This window comes from Rattus norvegicus, chromosome 16, assembly GCF_036323735.1.
Source record: "Rattus norvegicus strain BN/NHsdMcwi chromosome 16, GRCr8, whole genome shotgun sequence".
Taxonomy (NCBI): domain Eukaryota; kingdom Metazoa; phylum Chordata; class Mammalia; order Rodentia; family Muridae; genus Rattus; species Rattus norvegicus.
The window spans coordinates 81,511,664-81,535,393 of NC_086034.1; the positions used below are offsets into that span (position 1 = coordinate 81,511,664).

Consider the following 23,730-nt stretch of genomic DNA (forward strand, 5'->3'; position numbering starts at 1 on the left):
TAATGGGAAGTTCTTTGCAGTCCACATCTCTCCTGTTGGATCCCGAGTCTCTCCAGGAAGGACTGCCCCCACACAGTGCCTAGGAGAGGGCACCTGCCGCTTTCAACATAGAGGCTGGTACTTTTTGCTGCTGTGTGACTGGCAAATACATTCTTTAATGCCAAGAAAACAATCTTTATGCCATAGTTCAAAACAATGCCACTGTCACAGATGTATACTGGTGTTCTGTGCTTTTAGTAAATCTTCTGAAATGAGAGAATTCCAGGGCATAGCTTGTATCTGGGTTCTCCCTACCCCCCATCTCCCCACTTCTCCCTTCCCCCCTTCTTTCTGTGTTTCTCCTACTTCTCCCTCATTATTTTCATCATTATAAGGTGAGAAACACATTTATTCGCCTTGCCCCGAGCCCACTCTCCTTTTGAGAAAGGATTCTGGATAAAGGACTTTGACCTCCCAGCGCTGTGAGCTATGATGCTATTTTAACAGGTGGTAAATTACTTTGAAAAGAATTATTCCCTTCCCTCTTATAAAAACAAGGCATGACCCATGTTCATTCATATTTGAGCGACACCAATGAGGGGAATATGAATGAATGGCCTGTCTCTGAAGGCAGAATGAGTTACTGATGGCCAGTGGAGAGACAGGAATCTTAGAGCCCAGCATTCTGCAAGCAGCTGGCTAGGGGGACAGAGGCCCTCTGAAGAGGGGGTGCGGGGGGGAGAGTTACCGTTTTTCGTCTTCCACTTGCACGCCTACAGAGTGGTACTCCCGTAGGCCTCTGCTCTCCGTGTCGGAATCCGTGGCTGTCTCTACCTAATTCAACACAGAACATCTCACTTTAGACCTGGGGCATGAATCTGGTCAGTGACTACTTCCTTCTTGTTTGTTTGCTGTAATTGATTGTGGATGTGTTTAATTAATGCAGAAATGCACTTGATCCAGTAGAATCAGATAGAGAAGGGAGGGGGGAGGGAGGCACAGAAGGGGGAAGGGGAGGCAGAGGGAAGGGGATGCACATTCATTTCTGTGTAATTATGTGGCTACCGGGGTTTCACTGAATTTTACATAACCCCTTGAACTCAAGGCTGCACTTGAGCCTTTTAGACATATGCAGATAAAATTGCTAAGTCAAAAAAAAAAAAAAAACAAAAAAAAAAAAACCCAAAAAAACCCAACCAGCCATGACTTTGCTGGGCTGCATTGTTACAGGACGTGGATGCTCTGACCACGCACTGCGGTGAGGAAGGTGAGGACAGTGCGAGTCAAACACAGCTAACAATGACAGATAAGCAATTTAAGAAGAGAGCACCGATGGCTGCAGCCACACACAGAACGACACAGGAAGGGGACGAGAGCACCTTCGGGGGAGAAACGAGGAAGCCTCATGGCTGCTGGGATGGCCAGGAGGCTGCTCAAGGTGACAACAGACAGGCATCCTGAAGTGACTCCTCACGATGGCCCTAGTGGCTACGTTCTCCCAGACCCACCAGGCATTTCAATGATTGTCAGCTATGGGAGACAGTTACACAATGGGTACCCAGGTAGGAAATTCTGTGAGCCAAGGCTGGTAAAACTGTGGAGATCTTTCCAGGCGCCAGACAGTATCCTCTCTACTCGAAGCATCATCTGACAGAGCTACAGGACTGTTAAGCCCAAATTCAAACGCCATGATATAGACACATGTTTTCTAAAAAAATTTAACTCACTACCGGGAAGAACAAAGCAGTTAACCCCTTGCCAGTGTACCCTGTGCGTTTGGGAGGAGAAACCACTGGCCCAGGCTGGTCTGTGATCCGTGGCTGCACCTCCAGGTCCCATAGGGCACAGGATGTGTAGGTGGTGGATAAATGTGATTTGATAGACCAGGAGCCAGATCAGTTCAGTGCCTTAACCTTAATCACTGTTGTCCACACAGAGACCTCGGCTGTTCCTAGAGAACCAAGGAAGGTGAGTTACTTGCCAAAGGGCACCCAGATTGTTGTATGCAGTGCTGTGATTCCAGCCCAGGAGCCTGTGACCTCAGACCTCTGATTTCCACCCCTCATGGCTGTGAGAGTCTCAGAGCTCTTGAATTTCTAATCAAAGGGTGGATGGGATCAGTGCTGCTGGTCCCGACAGCTGGAAGGAGGGAGGAGGTCCCGACAGCTGGAAGTCGAATGGAGGAAGAAATCTGGAAAGACAAACCTGGCCTTCTTGTTGGGGTCACCATTCTGCCTCCTGTTTTTAAGTGGTCATGGGCCCATTGAATTGTAGGTACTCTAATTGAACATGTCAAATTGATATTTCGAATGAAAGACCTGAATATACACTAATGTGTTTAAAATAATATATATTCATAATATATATAATTTATTCATTCATCCATTTATTTATTTTGCTACAGTTAGAGCCCAGGGGCTTGCTCTATCTATCTATCTATCTATCTATCTATCTATCTATCTATCTATCTATCTATCTACCTAATTTTGAGACATAGTCTTATTGTGTTGCCCAACTAGGTCTCAAACTTTTGATTCTTTGGCCTCAGTCTCCCTAGTTCTGGGTTATAGGCATGCACCTCCATATCTGGACTTGTACTGTCAAATCTGAGAGACTCGTAAAGTGAGTGACATATATTCACATGTATCCTCTCAGAGATTTCCGAGTGGAAACAGCATACACTTCTGTCATAAAAATATAGAAGATGGTTGTCTGATTTACTTCAGCCCCTGGAATGCAGCTGAAGGAGATGGTGATACACTCTGACCCATGTGAGGCCTGTATCATCATAGAGTTATTTATAAGGGGAAAGACAGGAAAATGGAGGCTGTGAAAGGGCTCTTTAGTAATTTGTTATTTAGTCATGATGGTGTATGCACTGCAGCTATTTAAATGAGGGTCGTAAGGTTAACAACATCAAAAATGTTTTTGATGGAATTGGACTAAAGTGTATGGCTCGGCAGACATTATTAATTATAGTGTTAGGAGACAGACATACGGACATACATACACACATACAGATACACACACAGATACACACACACACACACACACACACACACACATCTTACCTAGTGACTAAGGAATGAGACACCCCTTAACCCGCCATTTTTCTTTCTAATGTAAGTCACTTTTAGGGTGATGGAGAAAGGCAGAGCTCGAGGCAGAACTCCTGCACATTTTCGGTTATGCTTCAAGCTGACGGTACAACCACTAGGAAAGTCTCTTTAGTTTTCTTGAATCTTTGCTTCCTTGCTTAAAAATACGGAAATAGCCGACACCTTCCAGGACAAAGAGCAGACAGGGAGATTTGCCTGCAGCATTCCATGTCTTCTCAGTGCCACCAAGGGTCGCGCTCATGTTAAGTCGAAGAGATGCACACAATGTGAGTTTGGTCAATTTAATAGAAGCTGTCATAGGAAGCTAGTCTAAAAGACCATGAAGCTATCTGTGGTGGAAGGTAAAGGCTGAAGGGCTTGACAGCATGTGTCTAAGAGGAGCTCAAGATTTGCTAACACCCAAAGTTCCAAGAAGAGAAATGCAGGGTTGAGGAGAGCTACTGTGATCAACGGGGGAGAGAAAACATAGCATCTCCCAAAGAAACCTGCTTACCAGTGTGAGTTTAAAACATTGTGTGAATGTCCGTCTATGAGATCCATATAGGACGGAGAGCTCATCAACAGAAGGAAAAAATCAGTGAAGTCCTTCTGGGTAGCTCTGGAGGCAGAATCTTTATGGGGGTTAGGGGTTCCCCAGTTGACAGTGAAGAAAGACACATGAGCAAGTAACTGAGGTGATTGATAGGCACCGTTACACCTCTGGGCATGCGACTCTGCTGGGCTATATACAGAGGGAAGCTGTGAGAGGGAGCTATGAGGAGAGGGTGGGAAAGGCGTCTGTGGACACGATCTGCTTGAGAAGTCTAAGGAGTTTGATGGAGACTCTCTATATGTGCCTTTGAGTATGTGCATGTGTGCACACATGATGCGAATGTATGCAGGCCCAAGGGTGGTATCGATAGGGCAAAAGCCTAAGGCTTTCTCTCCTGTGCCCAGTTCCTCTTTCTCACCAGACCAGGCTTGGCACCACACTGCATGCAGCAAAGCTTAGTCTGAACCTGAATGTTGGATCCTGAGGTGAGAGTCTGGAGCATTGAGGACGCTCAGTAGTACACCTGAGCTCCTACCTGGAGTTGTTACTCTCCAAGCGAGCTCTTTGGGCTCCGTCTTGTAAGCCTTCCTCAGAGTGAGGCGGATGAGTAGCTTTTGAGATTCACTCATTGTTTCCTTCCGGAGCCCATTCTGAGTCCAGGCGCTAAATAGGATGTTTTAGTGAGGAGCTTGGGGGTTCTGACTAATGGCAGTTAAAGCAGTGTGTGTGTGTGTGTGTGTGTGTGTGTGTGTGTGTGTGTGTGTGTGCGCGCGCGCGCGCACACGCTTCCACTAAGGCTTGCAGAGCTGCTCACTGTGCCAGCTTGGAAAGCACCTTGTGGTGATTGTTCCTTGGCCCAGGTATCCTCAGGCCCGTGGAACTGAAGACCCCGCCTTCTTCCGAGGCGGTTTCCCAAGAACACGCGGCCACACAAAAATGAAGACCATTGTATATCAGACACTCCATAAACTGATAAAAACAAAATGTAAACCGATACAGCAAAAATAAAAACAAAACAAACATGTAGGATCACACAGGCCTGGCGGGGTGAAGAGGCACGGAGCCAGGTGACAGACAGCGCCAGGTCTAAGGACCTGCGTAGGCAACTTCAGAGGACTCAGCCTTTTCTTCTCATGCTCGAGAGCTAGCCATGTGGTCCTAAGGCTGAATCTACCATGCAGGGAGAAAAGGGAGGACAGAGTGCCAGTGTGGCCATGTAAAGAATGTCACCTGTACCACACTGTGCAGACTCAGCAGGCTCCAGTTAGATCCTGGGGACTACTCTTTAAAAGTATCCCTTTAGTGTGAATTATATGTATGTTGGGCATTTCGGTGCATATGTGCGTGTGAGGGCTGTGCATGCCTGTGGAGCCCAGAGCTGTTTGGTCTCTCGGAGCTGCTATGGCTGCTGTGAGTTGACTGACATGTTCCTGTCCTCCGCAAGAACAGTCCATGCTCTTAATCACCGAGCCATCTCTCCGGGTCCCTGGATCCTGGTCTTGACTGTACAGGGTCACATGATGCTTGCAGACTGGGAACTGCTACTCCAGGAGCCAATGGGTCATACCGTTCAGCAGAGAGGGCAACGCTTACCCATTGTGTACTGCCTACATTCACATGGTTCTTCTCAAGGTTCCCCAGACAGGGGGGTTCTGGGTACTTGGGCAGGGGTCTGGGCCAGGCCAGGTAGGAAGTAGTGTCCTTTAGTGCTTGGCAGCACGTTATGGACTCTTCTCTATAAGCTGGGGACACACAGTGAGGCTGGCTTCTGTTTCTGGGTCAGGCAGGGCGGATAATCCTAGTAGTGTTTATGAAGAATGCTAAGGCAGACTGCCCTGGTGGAGAATGGCTTCCCAATTTAGTTTTAATTCTCCTGGCAGCTGAGCCCTGGCGGGGCTGTGGGAAGCCACCTGCTGGGCTTTGTCCATTACAGTGGTGTTCTCAGCCAGGCAGTCTCAGGCAAGGCACTCATCCTCCCTGGTCACCTGTTCCCCGCCTTTGGTTGGGAATAATGATACATGGCTCCCAGGGTCACTAATGAGGGTTAATCCAAGATGAGTCAGAGAGCCAGGGACAGGGATATGACACAAGCCTATTTACTTGTTACAGTCTGTCGTACTTCCCTCAGGCACTGGTATAGTCTCCGGTGCCCGGTGTCTACAAATACTCTTCCGATTGTTTAAAGAGCCACTCCCGAGCCTTCATTTTCACTTGTGAAGTGAAGGCCTGGCCACATCTCCTTGTTACCCTAACCCTTACATTTCTTCCACTACATTTTCACTTTAGCCTTTTCCAATTGATTTTATTTGCACAGCGGCAACTCTCTGGGCTCACATCTCGGTGTTTTTTGTTTTGCTTTTCTTTCCCCACTGAGAAAGGAAGTTGAATGAGTTTCCCAACTGGTATTGTGATGGTCACACATCTCTCCACTAGGCACTCACCACCAATACAACAATCCACTCCATACTCAACATGAACCGAGAGCTCCCTATGTGCCAGGCACTGTGCTAGGTGCTGGGGTACCAAGAGGCAGGAGGCACAAACCCAGCCTGCGCGCCACAGAGCGAGGGAGGATTAGCGCTTGCAAACGTGAGTTGGCCTGAGGTGCGTGGGGTCCGGCTGTATGGAGGAGGGTGTGTGTTGTGAGTTCAGGTGTTGGCCCAGCTATGAGGAGGGCAGCATGAAGTGTTGTCTCCCTTTGGAGCATGACAATCCAACTTTATGAGCTCTTAAAGTTGTATCGTGTCCTTTTAGCTGCACAGAGGCGGAGTCTCTGTCATCAGTCCTATCACAGGCCATGGATGAACAACGCTGGCTATGAATACCAGAGGGGGTCTTGGAGACCTGGCAGTGAACGTGCGCTGATGTATTTGGAGAACTCTGGGTCTTACCTACAGACAGAAAAATGGTGAACACCCCATGCTTCCCCAGTTGCTAGGATTCCTCAGGCTTGCAAGTTGTGTCTTTACCTGGAGTGGGGCCTGAGTTACTTCCTAGGGGTTGTCAAGGGTTCTGAGAAACAGTGTGACGCACCCAGCAGACTGCCTGGCACATAGAGCCGGGACAGAGAGGTGACGAGAGCAGTCATATGAAGAATCCAAAGAAGAGAGAAAAAAACTTCATGCGAGCTTGGATTTGGAGATGATTGGTACTTACATCTGACCTTGGGTAGGGTTGATGATCAGGGAATTCAGAATCCTAAAAAAACCAACGAAGCCACAGTGTGGAGACCCGGCTCAAGGACCCAGGCCAGTGGGCCGACACCCCCCTGGTTTCTGCCTGTCCCCCCAGTCCTATATGGGGCCATCCCTTCCAGCTCTGTGAACTTCTTCCTTGCAGGATGTATGCATGGAGAATTAATCATTATGATTTTTAAACCTGCCACACAGGCTGAGCTGAGGTGCAAAAGCAAGAGGCAAACCTATGTTGGCAACCATGTCTGTTAGGGCTTGGAAGGAGGTCACTTGACACACTTTGTGAGATAGGCCCCCTATTTTTGTATTAAGTGTGTCTCACTGCACCGAAGTCAAGCTCTCTGAGTTGACTGAGGAGTGGGAGGGCTAGCCAGGCTTAGAACGGGGAGACTAATGGGATGGTGGGACACCCTTGCACAGCCTGACACTGCAGGACACTCCTCCTGTGTGTAGAGGCCTCTGGGACAGATGGCTGTGAGAGGAAGGGCGCAGCTGCACACTGCCCCAGTTGGTCACACCCTCAGCTTACAGCACAGCACTTGGGTCTGGCTGTTTCTTTATTCCCAATACTTTTTTTTTTTTTTTCCGGAGCTGGGGACCGAACCCAGGGCCTTGTGCTTCCTAGGAAAGCACTCTACCACTGAGCTAAATCCCCAACCCCATTCCCAATACTTCTTGAGGGCTGAAGTATTTCGGCAAGTCCCTCACACCCTTAATAGGCATCGAAGTAGCCTATGCTATCATCTGCCTACCTGTCAGCCCCGAGGGCCACACCTCTGTGTAGTTGTGTGTGTGTGGCGGGGGAAGTACATGAGTCTCATCTCTCTGGGCTCTCTACTGGGGTCTCTCATGCTGTGGCAAGCACATGGGCCTCTCAGCATTTACTGTCCTGCTTCTGTTAAGGGGCCAAACACTTGGGGCTATGACTTGGTTTTGGACTCAAGCTGTTCAGGTGCCAGGGAGGGTGGTCAGGGGAGACTACCTGGACCCCGATGGAGGAGCAACGGCTTTTGAGGAGCTCTTCAGCCTTGGATACCAGGACCGCCTTGTCAATGCTCCTTGTGGAGCTGCTCTGAGTGTCAGCCGCGTGGCGCTGAGCTGCCGCTGACTCCAGAGCCAAATTCATGGCCTTGTTGCTGTCTAGACTGTCCATGGAGTTGTAGAGGCCGCCACGGCTGTCTTGGGGCCATGGGGACATCCTCTGGGCACGGCTGTCCTGGTAGGCATCCTGTGTGGATTCCGTGCTGCTCTGGGCCGTCACAGAGATCAGAGGCTTGGAGGTGGTCCGTGGAGGCACCGGGGGAGGCGTCTTCTTATAATTTGTGTAGGAGACAGCTGCAAGAGAAGAAGGCCTAGTCAGGTGAAATCCTCCATCCACTCACTGTCTACAGCTCTGATCCGCAACTCAGTCTGGGCATCTGGCCTTAGAAAGTCAGGCCAATGGACGAGATCCTGTTGTGTATAGGTAATAATAGAAAAAAAATCATAAAAGCACCTAAGTATCTAGTATACAAGTTGAAAAAGTGTGTGTGTGTGTGTGTGTGTGTGTGTATGTGTGTTTGTGTGTGTGTGCATGTGTGAGCATGTGCGCTCATGTCAGTGTGAGTATGTGTGAAAATGTGTGCGTGTGTGTATGTGTGTGTAGGTCAGAACACTTCTATACCAGACTCCATGGAGGTCATGGAGTTGTGCTAACGCCCCCCCCCCCTGCCCCCCTTACCACACTAGGTGAGGGGAGCAGGCAGGGTCCCAAACAAAATGCATGCATAGGGAATCGTCGGTGTGAGGAACCAAGGGGGTGCTTTGAAAATGCCAGTCACATTAATTGCAGAGGGACAGTAATGGCAGTTTTCTCTCTTCTGATTGTATTTTCTACATTTCTTCATAATGAGTAGTTGTTATTTAACACTCACAAATGAAGGGACGTGAGCTTGCCATGCCAGCACCACGTCAATGCTGAGGAGTGGAGATGCGATTTTTTTTTTCTTTTTTTCGGAGCTGGGGACCGAACCCAGGGCCTTGCACTTGCTAGGCAAGTGCTCTACCGCTGAGCTAAATCCCCAACCCCGTGGAGATGCGATTTAAAGATCGTGGCGGGAAGAATCAGGATAGAAGCTAGTAGAGCCAGGTGTCACAAACCAGGCTGAGCTTTTCCTGACACAGAGAAAACACCTAGATGCGCCACCCCCACCTCCTTTTCTTTAAAGGTCTTTTGCTGATGTGGACTTATCTCTTAGAGAGAGCTAGTAAACGGAAAGCAGTCTAGGTACTGTTTTCAGACTTAGATGTACCTGGTGAGGTTCTCGCTCCACTCACTGCCCTTCTGTGTCTCCAGCCTCTGGGATGTTCACGCACTGGCATCTTCCATTACCACGTTTTACAAATACCCCAAGACTCACACTCATCATCCTCTCTCTACCCCCTGGCCCCATGCTTCCAAAGCACATGTTATTGTCCACAGTACCATCTTCTGGATGTGCTTTACCCTGTGGGACGGCATCCCACTTGGAGCTTCTCTGGGAGCTTCTGTTGGAATTCCAGCTCTTGCTTTCCTCATGGTCAATTATTTCTATGGTGTGAATGATGGAGACGTATGTGTGGTATTTCCTCAGTTCCTCTTTTGTCTGGTCCTAGAGTCTGAGGTCCACATGACTAGATCCCTGTGCTGGGTGGAAGGTTCAGGCTCCTGTGCCACTGCTCTGTCCCACCCTCCCTGGGAGCTCCCCACCCCACCTACCAGTTCAACCTCCTGGCTCTACCTCTGTGCCCCACCTCCCTGCCTCACCTCTGTGCCCCAACACACCCCATACCTCCTCACCCCATCTCTGTGCCCTGCCACACCCCACACTCACAGGGGAAATGGCAGGTCCACCCAGGAAGACCATCTCTAGCAATGGTTCTCAACCTTCCTAATCCTGCGACCCTTTCACACAGTTCCTCATGCTGTGGTGACCCCACCCCCAACCCTAAAATTATTTCACTGCTATTTCATAACTGTAATTTTGTTGCTGTTATGAATCATAATGTAAGTATTTTTGGAGATAGGGGTCGTGACCCACAGGTTGGGAACTGGTAACTTAGAGTGTCTACAGCACATCCCTGGAAAACCTGAAGACCATTCTCATGTCACCCTTTGAGGCAGTGTGGATTTAGAAGGGAGCTTACCCCTTCTGGAGGATGCATTTCTGACTTGGTCGGCTGGTAGGAAGCTAGCAGAGCCACGTGGCAAGTGTGGACTGATGTGGGGCTGTGCTTTTGGTGGTATACACAGTCCATGCAGCTTTGTGTCTCGGTGCAAGAATACAGACTATAGGGAAATCTCACCTCCTGGTGGTGATGCTGAATGTGGGATGGAGAAGCATCAGGGATTTGCATGTGGGTCTGGGGAGAGGAATTTGGAAGTAAACCACCTACCACACAAGCAGGAGGACCTGGGTCAAACTCTCTAGAGCCCATATAAGCAAAGATCCAGGTTTCTAATCCTAGAACCTGGGAGCTGTGGGTCTCCTCAAATCAGTGAGCTCCAGATTCAATTAGAGATCCTGCCTCTTAAAAATAAGGTGGGTTGAAGAAGGCACTTGACACTTCTCTCTCTCTCTCTCTCTCTCTCTCTCTCTCTCTCTCTCTCTCTCTCTCACACACACACACACACACACACACACACACACACACACACACACACACACAGTGTATATCTCAACAGATTAAAAATGATTGGTCTGTCCTACAACAATTCATAGCATGCTGGAGAACATTAAAACTCCTGTTAGGTGAACTCCCGAGAAAGTTAAATTTGCTGCCAGTTGGCCTTTCTAGGGATTTGAAGAAATACCCCAATTCTACCTCACTCCTACCCAAGCAAGTGTCCTCTGCCCCAGTTCACAACACAATGCAGAACTGCTAAAACCAACAGCAGAAAATATAACGACCAAAGGCAACTTTGTTGCTTCATGGCTCTCTAGCAAATCAGCAGCGTAATTATGGGGAGTGTTAGGACAGATCTTAGAGAGGCCAGAGAAACCAAACACCGTGCCTTCTCGGCTGGTGGCACATTTGTTAAAGGGCAAAGATAGGAGTATTGACCCTGGTGTCTTTGAGGAACAGGAGCCACAGAGCAGGTGCAGCTAAGGAATTAACCGGGCTCTTGCAAAACCCAGTGAAGGGTTTGCTACATTTTAGCAGGAAGATAGAAACAGTGACTTTTCTTCAGTGAGAAGAAAAAAAAAACAGCTTGGCAGTGTTCAGATCTGTGTCTGCGCACTGCAAGGCCATGTGATGGACTCAGGCTGGGCCTTGATGCCTGTATAGAGGGGCAGAGATAATGTCTACTCGGTGTCAGTAATGCAGTGTCAGGGGACATCCTAGACTGGCTCTGGCTCCAGTGAGAACATCCAAAGAGAGATCCTTCTTATTGCAGAGGTTAAACCCAACTAATTAAGCTACCATATTTTCCTAGTAAACCTTTTTGAAAGTAAATTCAAATATATGTCTCTTTAATTGCTACAAAGTCAACTGTTCTGAAAATCTCTAATTACTAGTTTTCATAGTCGATCCACACCTGAGTATCTTTCAATCCACTGGGAACATCAGTATCATCGCTGCCACCTCCCCAGACACAGAGGAAGAGTCTGGAGACACCTAGACTCTTCCAGGTTTATACAAGGCCCAGCACAAATGCTGCAGACATCACATGAGAATCATGCCATCAGCTGTTGGTTTCAGGAATCATTTTTCTAGGGCCCATGACCCTGACAAGGCATGGAACTTTTGCCTTGATACAATTTAATGTTGATTGTTTTGATGTCTTGAATTGATAATTGTAGCTGTTCAAGCATTCTGAAAACGACACACACTGTCCAATATCTGAAGCTCAGCTCCAGGTAGGGACAATGGGAGAATCAGGATGGTGGATGAATTGTGAGAATCAGGCCAAAGCTGAGCCATTCCTCAAGCATACTGTACACGCTCACCACCTTCAGAGAGCGGGCTTCATGTACCTCCTTCCTCGTGCCACACGAAATGGCTGTGTCATTCTTTTACAGGCATGAGATGCTGTGCTCTTGTGACCTTGGGGATATTATCCTCTTCGATCTCTGCCTGTCCATGTGTTTGCTAAACACTTAGAACCCGGCCATTAGGTCACAGTTACCTACTGCCTCTCATGATCCCTATCTTCAGTGAGCAGGACAAAACAAAGAACCAAACCAAACCAAACACCAAAACCAAAACCAAAACCAAGCCAAGCAGAACTACCATAGCAACCCGGAGCTTGGTCCAAAGCCTTCACCTCTTCAGAGATTGCTACCAACTTACTACATGCATATTTACGAAATTCAATCATGAGGAAGAACATTCCATCTATGTTCCTCATGGGATACCTGTACATACACACACACACACACACACACACACACACACACACACACACACACACACACACACAATGTGGCTCCAGAGAAACACACTCTGTCCACATAGGATACCCCCATACCAACATGGCTGCACTTGGGATGGTCGCACACACACGCAGTGTGGCTCCATTCAAAAGGCCAGCATCCACACAATTATGACTCCACAAAGAACACCTATGCCTACAGTGTGACGCCCTGTGGGTCACATGCTCACTCACGGCACATTGGGTTAGCCAAGGTCTGACAGGAGAGTTGAATCAACCCTTTATTAGAAAGCAGGCGACTCGAATGAGATAGAATGAACTGCCCTGTTCTCCCTTCCTTATGATGGCGGCGTGACTTAGCTTCCCTGGCATATGTAACTATCAACCCCTAGACTCCAGGAGCACATTTCTGAATTCAAACCATCAGTCCTCTTCCAGCCAATGAAGAGATTTAAAATCTGTGGTGTGTTCTATGCTGTGAAGCACACAAATATCATCGATGCAGAGCGTATCCTGAATGGCAGGCATCACCATTCTGTGCACACGACCCTCGAAGTCACAGCGCTCTCTTAATTAGATCTTTAAGTATAGCAGCATGAAAGGAACCACAGCAATCAAGCCTGAGATGGCCTAGATGAGAAGAGGAACCAGGGAAACTGAACTTTGAAGGGAAAGAAGATTTGACATAAAGGATTATAGACATTTTGACACTTTAATTAATGTTAGTCTCAAAACATGAGTATAAATCAACGGAGACACCAGAACCCCACAGGCATTCACACAATGGTCTCCCGAAAGTTTCAAAACAATTAGGCGGTGGCGACACAAGTTTTGGGGCCACACTGAGGGTTAGCAGATAAGATGTCTGCTTAGAACGTGCTAATTAGCAAGAAATTATAGTGTAACCAGCACTTAGCATATCCCAGACAGGGAGACGAAGCGCTGACAGCTGCTTTACCATTGAGACACTTCCTGTTTTCATTTTTAACTCTTTGCAAATCATACCGCACACTGAGCGAGAGCTCTCACTAGATGTGAAGAACCAATGGATTTTGTTATGCATGGAGCCTACAAAGGGTCAGGTGACCCAGAGGGACTCCCTCAGCATCGCTGGTCAACAGGGAACCTTGTAATGATATCACTGCAAGACAAAAGTTAAAACGAACAGACCCTGTACTCTGTTTCTCTTCCAAGTACAATACCAACTTTGACCCAGTTCCTTAAGAATGAGAGTTTGGACGCAGGCACGATGCCCACATTGTGATCTCAGCATGCAGGAAGCAGAGGACCACAAGTTAGAGACTAGATGACTGACTGGGTTACACAGTGAGATACTCTCAAAGAACTAAGGAGGTGGTTCAGTGGTAAGTCATGTGGAAGGTCCTGGGGTTAATCTTCAGGACTCCTAAACTTAAACTTTTTAAATTTAAACTTATATGGGAACACTTGAAAAGAATTCAGTTGAAGCCCATAGATTAATGACAGACATATTTGGTGGCAACTGGGGGCATGGATTAATGTGCTGGGGACATGTTTGAACTGTGTGGCGGGCAGCCCTGCCATTGTCTCACAGTGAGTATCTGTGTGCACACACACTCACAAACCTTAGTTTCATCCCAACACACGAAATGAGTGGCGTCTCTGCTCTAGTGATTCTGGAATTGTATTTGTCTCACTGGGGTTTGAGGGAAGGCTAATTCTGTGTGGTACACCTTGGACTTAAGTTCACAGGTGGGACTGACCTCCCGAGGTCAATATAATCTAGATATCAATGTCTCTTCATTAAAGGAGAGATGACTTTCCATAAGGAATTCATGACCATAGAGCTAATGTTTCTTGCATGGGCAGACAGGGCATACCTGACTTACTGATGTTTCGGGGTAAAATTAACATATACTAACATATACCAACATATACTGCTTGGACCATGGACTGCAGTGTCGTAATTTCAAGACGAATAGAATGAAAAGAGCACACTGGTATCGATCCCCCTCCGACACAGGCAAGTGTCGATTTGCCTTCTGCCTCATTGAGACTGTCCAGGCAGACAGCCAGTGTCAGCTGTGAAAACAGATGAGTGTCCTTGAAGTGCAGTCCTCTGAGAACCTTCAAGGCCTACATGAATCAATAAACACCTTCTCTAGGAGCTGGCCAAGCATGGCCATCCAGCGGCCATGAGAGAGAGAAGGAGGGTGTGGGTGTTGGCAGGGTGGCTGACTTTAGACACCACAGGCGTCATGTCTGCAGTCACCTCACGGTGAAAAGTGAAGGGCCGTGGCATTCTTCCTGCATCCTACACCAAGGGCTAAGACAAACTCCATGCAGACCTCGGGAGTCCTCACACTGGACATTTTCTGTACCTTCGAGCTGTTTCTTGGCAACGGAAGTGAGGTTCATGTGCTTCAAACTCTCTGCTCGCTAAGGCATCGTCAACCAACCACAAGGAGCTTCTCAGAGGACACACAGGTTCATAGCACTGCTCCGTCTCTGGAAAGCCCAGTTCCTCTCTGGCCCAGGCAAAGGGTGCCTGGCTAGAAGAGTGAGTCTTGCAAACAGTGACTTATGAAAGGCTCTGCTTGGGTACGGTGCCTGGAGGCCTGATGTACGGGCCAAAGTGGCAATTTGCTGTGTAATCAGAGAGGGCCTCCATGCTGTTTAGCAACTGGTTTTGGTTATGTAGCAAATGCTATTCTTTACTTAAGAAAATCTGCCTCTAACTCCAGGGCATACAGAAACAAAGATGCACATTTCGTAAAAGAATTTTTACAGAAGCCCATGCACAGGAGCAGTCTATCCATGTACAAGGTCCTAACATACAAGGACAGCTTACTGTACATACACTGGGTGCTACAGACAGGGTAAGACATGATGTCTTCTCCTTCTTTCTCTTCCCTTCCCTTTTCTCTCCTCATCTCCCATTCTCTCCACTCAGAAAACTCATTCATAAAACCCCTAGTACCTGAAGTGCACACAGAGACAGAGAAGTCCAACTCATTCATTCATTTATTCGATCACACGGTCATTGATTCACCGTTTCATTAAACAAATCTATAAAGACTTAGCACATCTGTATACAATGTATACTCGATACTGTGTGCACTAGGTGTAATACAATGTATAATAATTCCAGGCACTGCAAATTCAGCTGCAAGAAACATCCCTGCCTCACGGTGCTGCTCTTATTCTGGTAGAGGAGAGAGATGGTTAATAAAGTGGGCTAGGAAACTGTCCCTCGCAGGATGGCAGACACACTGGAGAGTCCAGACGCTCCTGCACTGAACCCTTGGCAGACACAGACCTTGCTAGCTTCCCTGCTAAGCGAGGGTCTGACTTACTAGGCAGTCAGTCCCAAATTAATAGGATTACTAAAGAAAGAAAGACACATGGACCTCCTGGTTCCAAAGCCACTTGCCAATAAAGATGTGATGAGGAAAACCACCCAGTTCTCATGGCACGAAGGGGATCAATTATTGAGCAGATGGCTTTACAACATGAGCTGTGCAGCCATGTTGGCTCTGTGCCATGGATTTATAAAGAGTTATGTTCCGCATGAAGTTTAGGGACTAATAAACATCTGGCCAGAAGTGGTACTGGTTTGTCCTGAGGCAGTCACACACTGGACAGTATCTCATTTTTGCTTTCTTACATGATACGTTTTCTTTTCTCATGAGCACTACTCCAGATGGGGAATAGCATTAGAGCCCTTTCTACAGCTGGTATTTGTCTTGCAAAGCAGGCATCTTCCATGCTATTGACACGGGAGAGGCTTCCTGTTTAGGAATTCTGTGCATGGATCAGTGGGTACAGAGAAGAAAGCCAGATATCTGGCAGCTGGTGGCCAGACAGTGGCTCCAAAGGCTTGTGGCAGCACATTTGTCAAGAGATGGTTGTCCTGGAGACAACCTGTCTGATCCTGATGCATCTACAACTGGGACACAGTTAAACTCCTATTCACCAGGCAGATCTGCAATGGGCTGTCTTTAATGACCCCAGGAAAGCCAAAGATCCTATAAGTCCTGATCTGGAGCAAAAGGTAGCTCTTTGAGTGATCTATGGGCTCCAGACACCATGAGAATATGGCCACATGTGGAGTTGAGGAGCATCTGGGAGGATGGGCCCACAAGAGCTAATGGGATTTATGACTTTCAACCACAGTCTTTTGTCCTCAGCAACTCTGGCTTTGACAGTGGCATGCCCTCAAAATGTTCCAAGACTGTCCAACCCCAAAAGTCTGTGAGAATTTTCTCAGGTGTGCATGACTCACGGTAACAGTAATAGGTCTCATGGCTTTGTTGGTCTACCCTGGGAATCTTTCCAAAAGCATCCAGTGTTGCATGGTAATGAGCTGCCATGAAGATGGCAAGCCTTTGAGGATACTCATAAATGTAGCCCTGGTTTACTTCTATAGCTGTGATAAAACACCATGACCAGAAGCAACTGGGGAAGAAGAGAGTTTGTTTCGTCTTACAACCCATAGGTCATCATCCAGAGAGGTCAGAGCAGGACCTCCAGGCTGGTGCAGATACCACGAAGGGGTGCTGCTTACTGCTCCCCAAATCTTGCTCAGCATGCTTTCTTATACACACCAGCTCAGAAGGCACCGCCTTCACGCCCTGGCTTTATAAAGCAATGGGAGCTCTCCCGCATCAATCGCCAATCAAGAAAACGCACCACAGCCTTGCTCACAGGTCAACACAGTGGGAGCCTTTTCTCAGTTGAGCTTCCTGCTTCCCAAATAACTCTAGCCTGGGTCAAGAGGATACAAAACTTGTCAGTACATTTACAAAAAAGGGCCGAGAGGTAACACTTGTGTTCTTACAGTTAAAAATCCAAGATCTCAGCTCATCCTCAAAACACACATAACCAGAAGGAACTGTGATCACATTACGAATCCTGGAACGATTTGTAACAATTGACATTAATTATAAGAAAGGATTAAATGCCAGCTAGCAAGCATTCATATAGATGTTTTTGAAGATAATGATTATTAATATATTTGTACATGTCTGCAGCTTCCAAATCGGCCTCAAATCTCATTTGGTTCCCTTTCATTCCGCAGAACATCCTTACAATATCTTATAAACATTGGGTACTAAGTAAATATTTGTAAATTTGATTCCATCAACTGGATGATTGATTAGAATGGCGGTGAGGTAATGACCTGCTATAAATCAACACAACAAACAGGGAAAATGTCAGCCTTGGCCAGAGAAGGCAAGCGAAGCACACACTGGCAAATTATAGAGTCAGAGGAGCGAGCTTGCTCGTTTTATGGGTTGGGTTTTCCTCTGGAGCGCAGTGTGCTTGTGGATGCCCGCATCAGGCAGGACCAGTTAGATGCCTTAGCTGCTCTTTATCATGGCTACGACAACATTAGTATGATCGATCAGCTTATTTTTACTTGGCACCAAAAATAAGCACATAAATAAATGGGTAGAATATAGAAAACAGATGGGCGGAATATTCTTAGTGATGATCCCCCCGGGCCTTTTCAGATTTCCCTAGTACCTGTGTTGAAGAGACACCATGTGCTCTTCTTCTGACATGACTAGGTCAGGGTAGGATAGAGCTGAGCCCCGCTCGCATGAACCAGAGCTGCTTCTGTGTGTTCACAGTCCCTCCTTTCTACACAAACTGTTCCTTGCCTTGCTTTACCACCGCGTCCCTCCTCTTCTGGAAATACCAAGAGTGGCGCAAGTCTTACAATCTGACTCCTTCAAACTATTCCACCACGCCACCGGGCACTGCTCAGAATTCTACGCATCTGGCGTTCCAAAGGGATTGAAAGACTAATTTCAGAGTAATCAGTCCCATTCAGCTCCGACATCAATCTTGGAAACATTAAGTTGGCTTGAGAGAATCTGACTTAACTCAATACCCCAGCTGCCATCAATAACAGCGGACGCTCACAGTGTCAGGTCTGAACAGCAATGCTGGCTGTCAAACACGTGGGGAAGTTTCATGGGGCTCTGTTACATTATTTTTTTTTTAATTGAGACATAGTTTCAACGGAATCAATGAGCTTCTTGCTTTGGTCTCCCGTGCATTGGGGTTATAGGCCTGTGTCACTGCGTCTAGCTTAAAAAATAGTTTTCAAGCATCCACTTAACTCTGAAACGAACATCTTTTGTTTTTGTGTTTTTTGAAAAGGAGTTCAGTTAAATTAGATTTAGGCTCCTAAATAATTAGCACCTTTCCAGAGCATAAATATGACATTTTGAAGGGTCCTAGGCAATGATTTTATAGCTAGGAGCGAGTCTACTTTGAAGTCTGCATCAAAGTCAACTAGGAGCCAAGGGTTTGAATGGGTTCTGCTGTTCTGGGAAAAGTCCTGCCTTTGACCTTTATGTTTCTGTAAGTCTCGGTGGAACTGTACATATTTTCCTCCAACCCTACCAATGTCAAGTGGGCTCAGGGGCTCTTCTTCTCTGTGGTCTTTTTCTGGGAAAGGTAATTCTAGGAGAATGTCTGGCTTGGTGAAGATTACCTGGCCTTAAATGAGGATGCAAAATCACAGAAAGGGGAGAAGGGCAGATGGAGGGACAACAGGGGGAGGAGGCACAGGGAGAAGGCACAGGGGAGGCAGTGCAGAGGGAAAGGCATTGTGTGGGTAGTGAAGCAGGATAGGAAAGGTTCTGCAGCAGAACTCCTGTCTCTGTACAGATTCAGCCCATGCAGACCAAGTACACTCAGAGTGTCCAATGTGGAAGGAGGCACTGACATCCTAGGGAGGCTGGTGGACCAGTAGACTAGAACAAGAGGTCTCCTTCAACCTCTAGGCCTCCTGAGCTCCTGGTGATGATGTGGTCATGCACACACCTGGAGTAACTGATGCTGACTCTTGAGGAGGCTCTGAGGTTCAGGACTGAACCCACGTCACTTAGAGAAAATGGTCTTAGGAGGTTTCTTGGACATTACGATCTGAAAGGTTAAAGTCATAGTCTTGCAAAGAGAGTCTCTAAAGAGTACGGCACACCCAGAGGTCTGAGACAACCATGAAGCACAGTGGAGTTTAAATACTTGGATACAGAAGGACCACGGATAGTTTGAATCTTGGCGTAAGGGCCATTACATGTAAAATTTCTAGTTGGTCACTAAATGTTTTACTGATCCTGCATCATATTGGTGTTGAAAGAAGTTAATATACATCTGAGCAGGTCTAGATAGTAGGGACAGTGATGCCCTGGGTAGACTCTGAAAGATGCTACCTACCTACCTTGTAGCTATTGGCTGGTCTATCTAGCAGCTTGGGAACCCAGCATTGTTCAGAATGGGACACGGTTTTAGAGTGGCTTCATGGAGCCTTGTAGGTTGAGGCTGGACCCAGAGCTGGTGGCGTCTACATGGCTGGTTCCCTATGACATCATCACTGTGGTCACCAGAAGCCAGTTCCTGCCTTCCCACACCCAGGCACTTTATAGCAAGCTGCTTTGGGATCTGGGCTAACATGCTACGTGTCCAGTGTAGGAGGACCTTGAGACCACATCACAAATCCACATCTTCCAGACTCTATTGAGTTCCCACACAAATGTGACCTGCCCTAATCCCTAGTCTTGCCTTCTGACGCTTGGCAAATTCTAAAGATGCTTCAAAATAGTGCTTGCATGCAAAACGATGTGAATTCCTTAAAAAACAAGACGATACCAAAATGTAATGATTAAAATGCTTAAATTCTTGTGACATGTATGTGGATATTAATTAGAAAAGGAAGAGGTTGCTATGAATGTCTGTGTCCCTTCAAATGTGCTGAAGTCCTCCCGAGACAGGATTCAGCTCTCTCTGGATAGTAAGGGAAAGGAGTCATGGTAAGAACTGCAGACGGCTTGCATACTCTACTTTGAGAGCACAGGCTGGAGGTATAGGAGACTTACAGGTTTGAAATAGCAGAACCTTAAGCACTGATGAAGATGAATGGGGGGTGGCGTAGGTAGGCATTAGGTAACCAAACTAGACAGATATGAGGGCAGGCTTTGGGCCAATGATGACAGGCCAGCTGGCCCCTTGAAGGCCTTGGCAACCACATGGTCTTTTCATATGTTCTTGCTTCTATAGCAGGTCATTATGGCATACTAAATTTTAAGTAAGGATGGCTTCTTATGATGCGTTCACCTAGGAGACTATCTCACAGACAATGAGCTAAATATGACGTAGCCGAGAAAGATCCCACTGCATCTTTGTGGCAGGGATAGAATTAGATATTTCTCTCTGCCGTGAGAAAGCTTCAAGCTGATCACGTACACGTGAGAACATGGGGTGGCCAAGAAACTAATGGCTTAGCAGATGCTCAAAGTCAAAGACAGAGTCAGAGATGGACCGAGTGGGAGCTTCAACTGCCCTACCTGGCGGGGACTGCATGAATAGCACATTGTAATTTCCCTGGCTGAGCCGGGATGATGAGCATAGAGTGTGAGGGCTCTCCATTGCCTGGGCCTGTGATTGCCAAAAGGGTTAATCAGTCTCCATACAGATTATGTTAGCCTTTGCCAAGTTTCTGCCTCTGCCCCATAAAAGCCCTAGGCCTAGGAAATGTAGTGGTTTTCTTCCTCTTTTGGAAATCTGTCCCTTTAGAGTTTCTCTCAATTTCCCTCAATTTCTTACCTGAAAACAATATATATATATATATATATATATATATATATGTATATATATACATATATATATAATGTGTGTGTATGTGTATATGTGTATGTAGGTATATATGTGCATATATTCACACACACACATATATATATGTATACACACATTTATATTTATCATCAGTCCCTCCCCTCCCCCCATCTTCCCCACATCTGCTCCTCCTCTGTTTCTCTTCAGAAAGAGCAGGGTCTCCCATGGATATCAACTGTCCACGGTATGCCAAGGTGCCGTACGCCTAGGCACCTCCGCTCCTATGAAGAAGAGAAGGCAGCCCAGGCCGAGGTAGGGCTCCTGAATCCACGGCAATTCTTAATCAAGCTTGCTTTCATTGTGCACGATAACTCATGTCTAAACTGTCATCAGCTCGAGGCAACTGCCTCAGGTTTATGCTTGATGGCCATGAGCATCTCCAGCAGCTTCGGTCCTGTGGTAAGGTACCGCTGGACCACACTCCCCGACGACTCCCAGGTGACAGTGTTAGAGGAGGTGCCTTTGAGGTAAAGTCCAGGCTGGAGCCTCATTGTGAGATTAGTGTGCTGAGAAAGGGGTCTCTGAGAGCTGCCTTGATCCCTCCGCCACGTGAGGCCACACAGCCGAGGTACGATCTATGAACCCACCAGGTATTGATCGGGATGCTCCCTGATGTTCAGGCCTCTCCTCCACAGCTGTGAGAAGTATGTTCTCTTGTCCATCCCCTGGAAGTCTGTGGCCCAGACGGGACAAAGACAGAGGGCCTGGCAATGACGCGGTAACTGCTGTGGCTATAAAGCACGTGAACACCATCTGGATGTGGCCCTCTGAGTTCACTGCAGACCAGCCACCATAGTTGGAGGAAGCTAAGGTGAAGTTTACAGCCAGAAAATGAGATATGCACTTTTATCCTAGCTACGCTTGGGTTTGTGGAGACCTTGGGGGCCCCTGTGGGGTCTGTAGCAAAGGTTGGGGTTGAGCTCTAGGATTGTGTGCTCTGTGAGCATGGCACCTTGTTTAGCACAGCTGTTAACTGCCAGTGCCGTGGTCTGAATATGTTCTCCAAATGCCTCACGTGTTAAAAGGTTGGCTCCTGTACAGTAGAGGCTATTGGAGCACGAAGAAAGGCTCTGACCCATAGTGTGGCCCACCCACAGAAGGATTTATTGTATTGAATGGGCTCTAGAAGGTGGGGTCTGACTGGAGGAGATGGGTAACCTGGGGTGTGTCTTTAAAGGATATATCTTTTCCTCAGACTTATCTTCTATCTACCTCTCTGCCCCCTGTCAACTATGACGCCCTGCTCTTTCATGTACCCTCTGCCAAGATGTATGAGTTTGTCACAAGCCCCAAACCACTGGGTCATGAAACCTTGGCTGGATCCTGAGGCTATGATCTGAAATTAACTCTCACTTCTCTACGTTGGCTTTCTCACAGCGATGAAACATTGAAACGCAGCCAGGACCCTCTTGGTAAGAGAACCTGCAGTTCGTTCTCTCATTGCTATGGCCTCTGAATTCCTGCGGCTATGTCAGACCAGCCACTGCCTGAAGCCCTGTGGCTGTGCTTGCTGACCCTTCTCAGCCACTGTTTCTCTCTGAGCCTCTCAGCTGCAACCTCTTGCATTCTCCTCATGGGATGGAGGTAGGCTTCCTCAGCTTACCATGCTTCATCTTGTTCTTTAGTAATTTCTGAAGGCCATGCTAACTTGTAGCCCTGACAACAGGGTCTACCTCGGATTGGAGCTCAGACACAAGAAAAAGGCTAGGTCCCTGGACCTAGGTATATTTCTCTAAACTTCACAGGGAAGGGATTTCAAAGACACAATCTGGGTTTCAACTCAGCACAAAGATTTGGAGGCTTCTCAGGATTCCCAGAAGCCAACAGTGTTGGCAGCTTCTGAGAAGACTGAGAGGTAGACCACAGAACTTGCAGAGACACCTTGGACATCCATGGGAACACTTTGGACTGACCTCTGCATGGGTGAATCACTTCTGGTTTCTTGACACATCATGGACTTAAGCCATCGCCGAGGGAAGAAGATGTGGTCTCTGCAGAAATTCTGATATTGTGAGCAGGAGGAAAAGATAAGTTTCACAACGGGCTCTGAGCCCATAGGATTTTAGATTTTAGTCCTGGCTATCACCCATAGACCCAAGTGATTCAGGGGTCCCTACAGTGGACACAGGATAGGTCCGTGTGGTTCTGAGACATAGAGATGTGGCCATATGCCACAACAGTAAGTCTGGAATGAACACGCCTGCTTGTTAAGGCTTCTGCAATCCCAGTGCCTCTTTGGTGTCCTAGGTTTTGCAACTGTCCAAGAGATGCAAGTGATCGCAGGCTGGCTTCATCTCTGTAAAGAACTGTGCTATTCTACAGAGGACCTATGCTGTCCAGGGCCTTTTAGCAGTCTCCCCAATTTGCCATATTGCCAAAAGTCAGTGGCAACCATGTATCCAGGGTTGTGATGCAGCCCTGTGCTCCTTCTGTGAGTTTCCCTCTCTTGGAGATATCCTTCAGCAGACTCCTTCTTGATGCATGGAAGCTGAACTTCTCTCTTCTCCCACCTTGACTTCCACACTTGTCCCTGAGCACCAGCCCCACCTCTGTGTGCTGTCAGTGACTGTTGTATGGCATCTTTCTATGACTTTAAATGTTTAATTCAGGAGGGTTGTTCCTCATACCCGGAAAGTGAACTAGACCTTCAAGGCTTAGAATGTCCCTGAAACACAAGATTGGTGAGACTCCCTTCCCCTGAGCTATATAAGCAGTAATGACTGCTAGAGACAGAGGCTTCTCTGACCAGCTGATCTGTCTGTGAGTCATGCAGGGAACTCCAGGGACACACAGCTTTTATGAGTTGTCACTCATGCTGAGATAGGCTTCTCTATGAAACATCCG

At 47.4% G+C, this 23,730-nt stretch overlaps 1 protein-coding gene across 5 annotated transcripts in view; it reads right to left on the reverse strand.

Annotated features, from left to right (window-relative positions):
* The window catches only part of Dlgap2 (DLG associated protein 2), a 709,635-nt gene that overhangs the window by 22,605 nt on the left and 663,300 nt on the right, over window positions 1-23,730 (reverse strand). For 4 of the 5 annotated variants that reach the window (XM_039094154.2, XM_039094156.2, XM_063275039.1 and 1 more), the window contains 3 exons: window positions 7,807-8,159; window positions 6,787-6,828; window positions 728-813 (listed from right to left, as the gene is read on the reverse strand). In XM_039094154.2, coding sequence (XP_038950082.1) covers window positions 728-813; window positions 6,787-6,828; window positions 7,807-8,159 — 481 coding nt within the window. The remainder of the gene's footprint in view (window positions 1-727; window positions 814-6,786; window positions 6,829-7,806; window positions 8,160-23,730) is intronic. The other variant, XM_039094157.2, reaches the window with a different exon arrangement.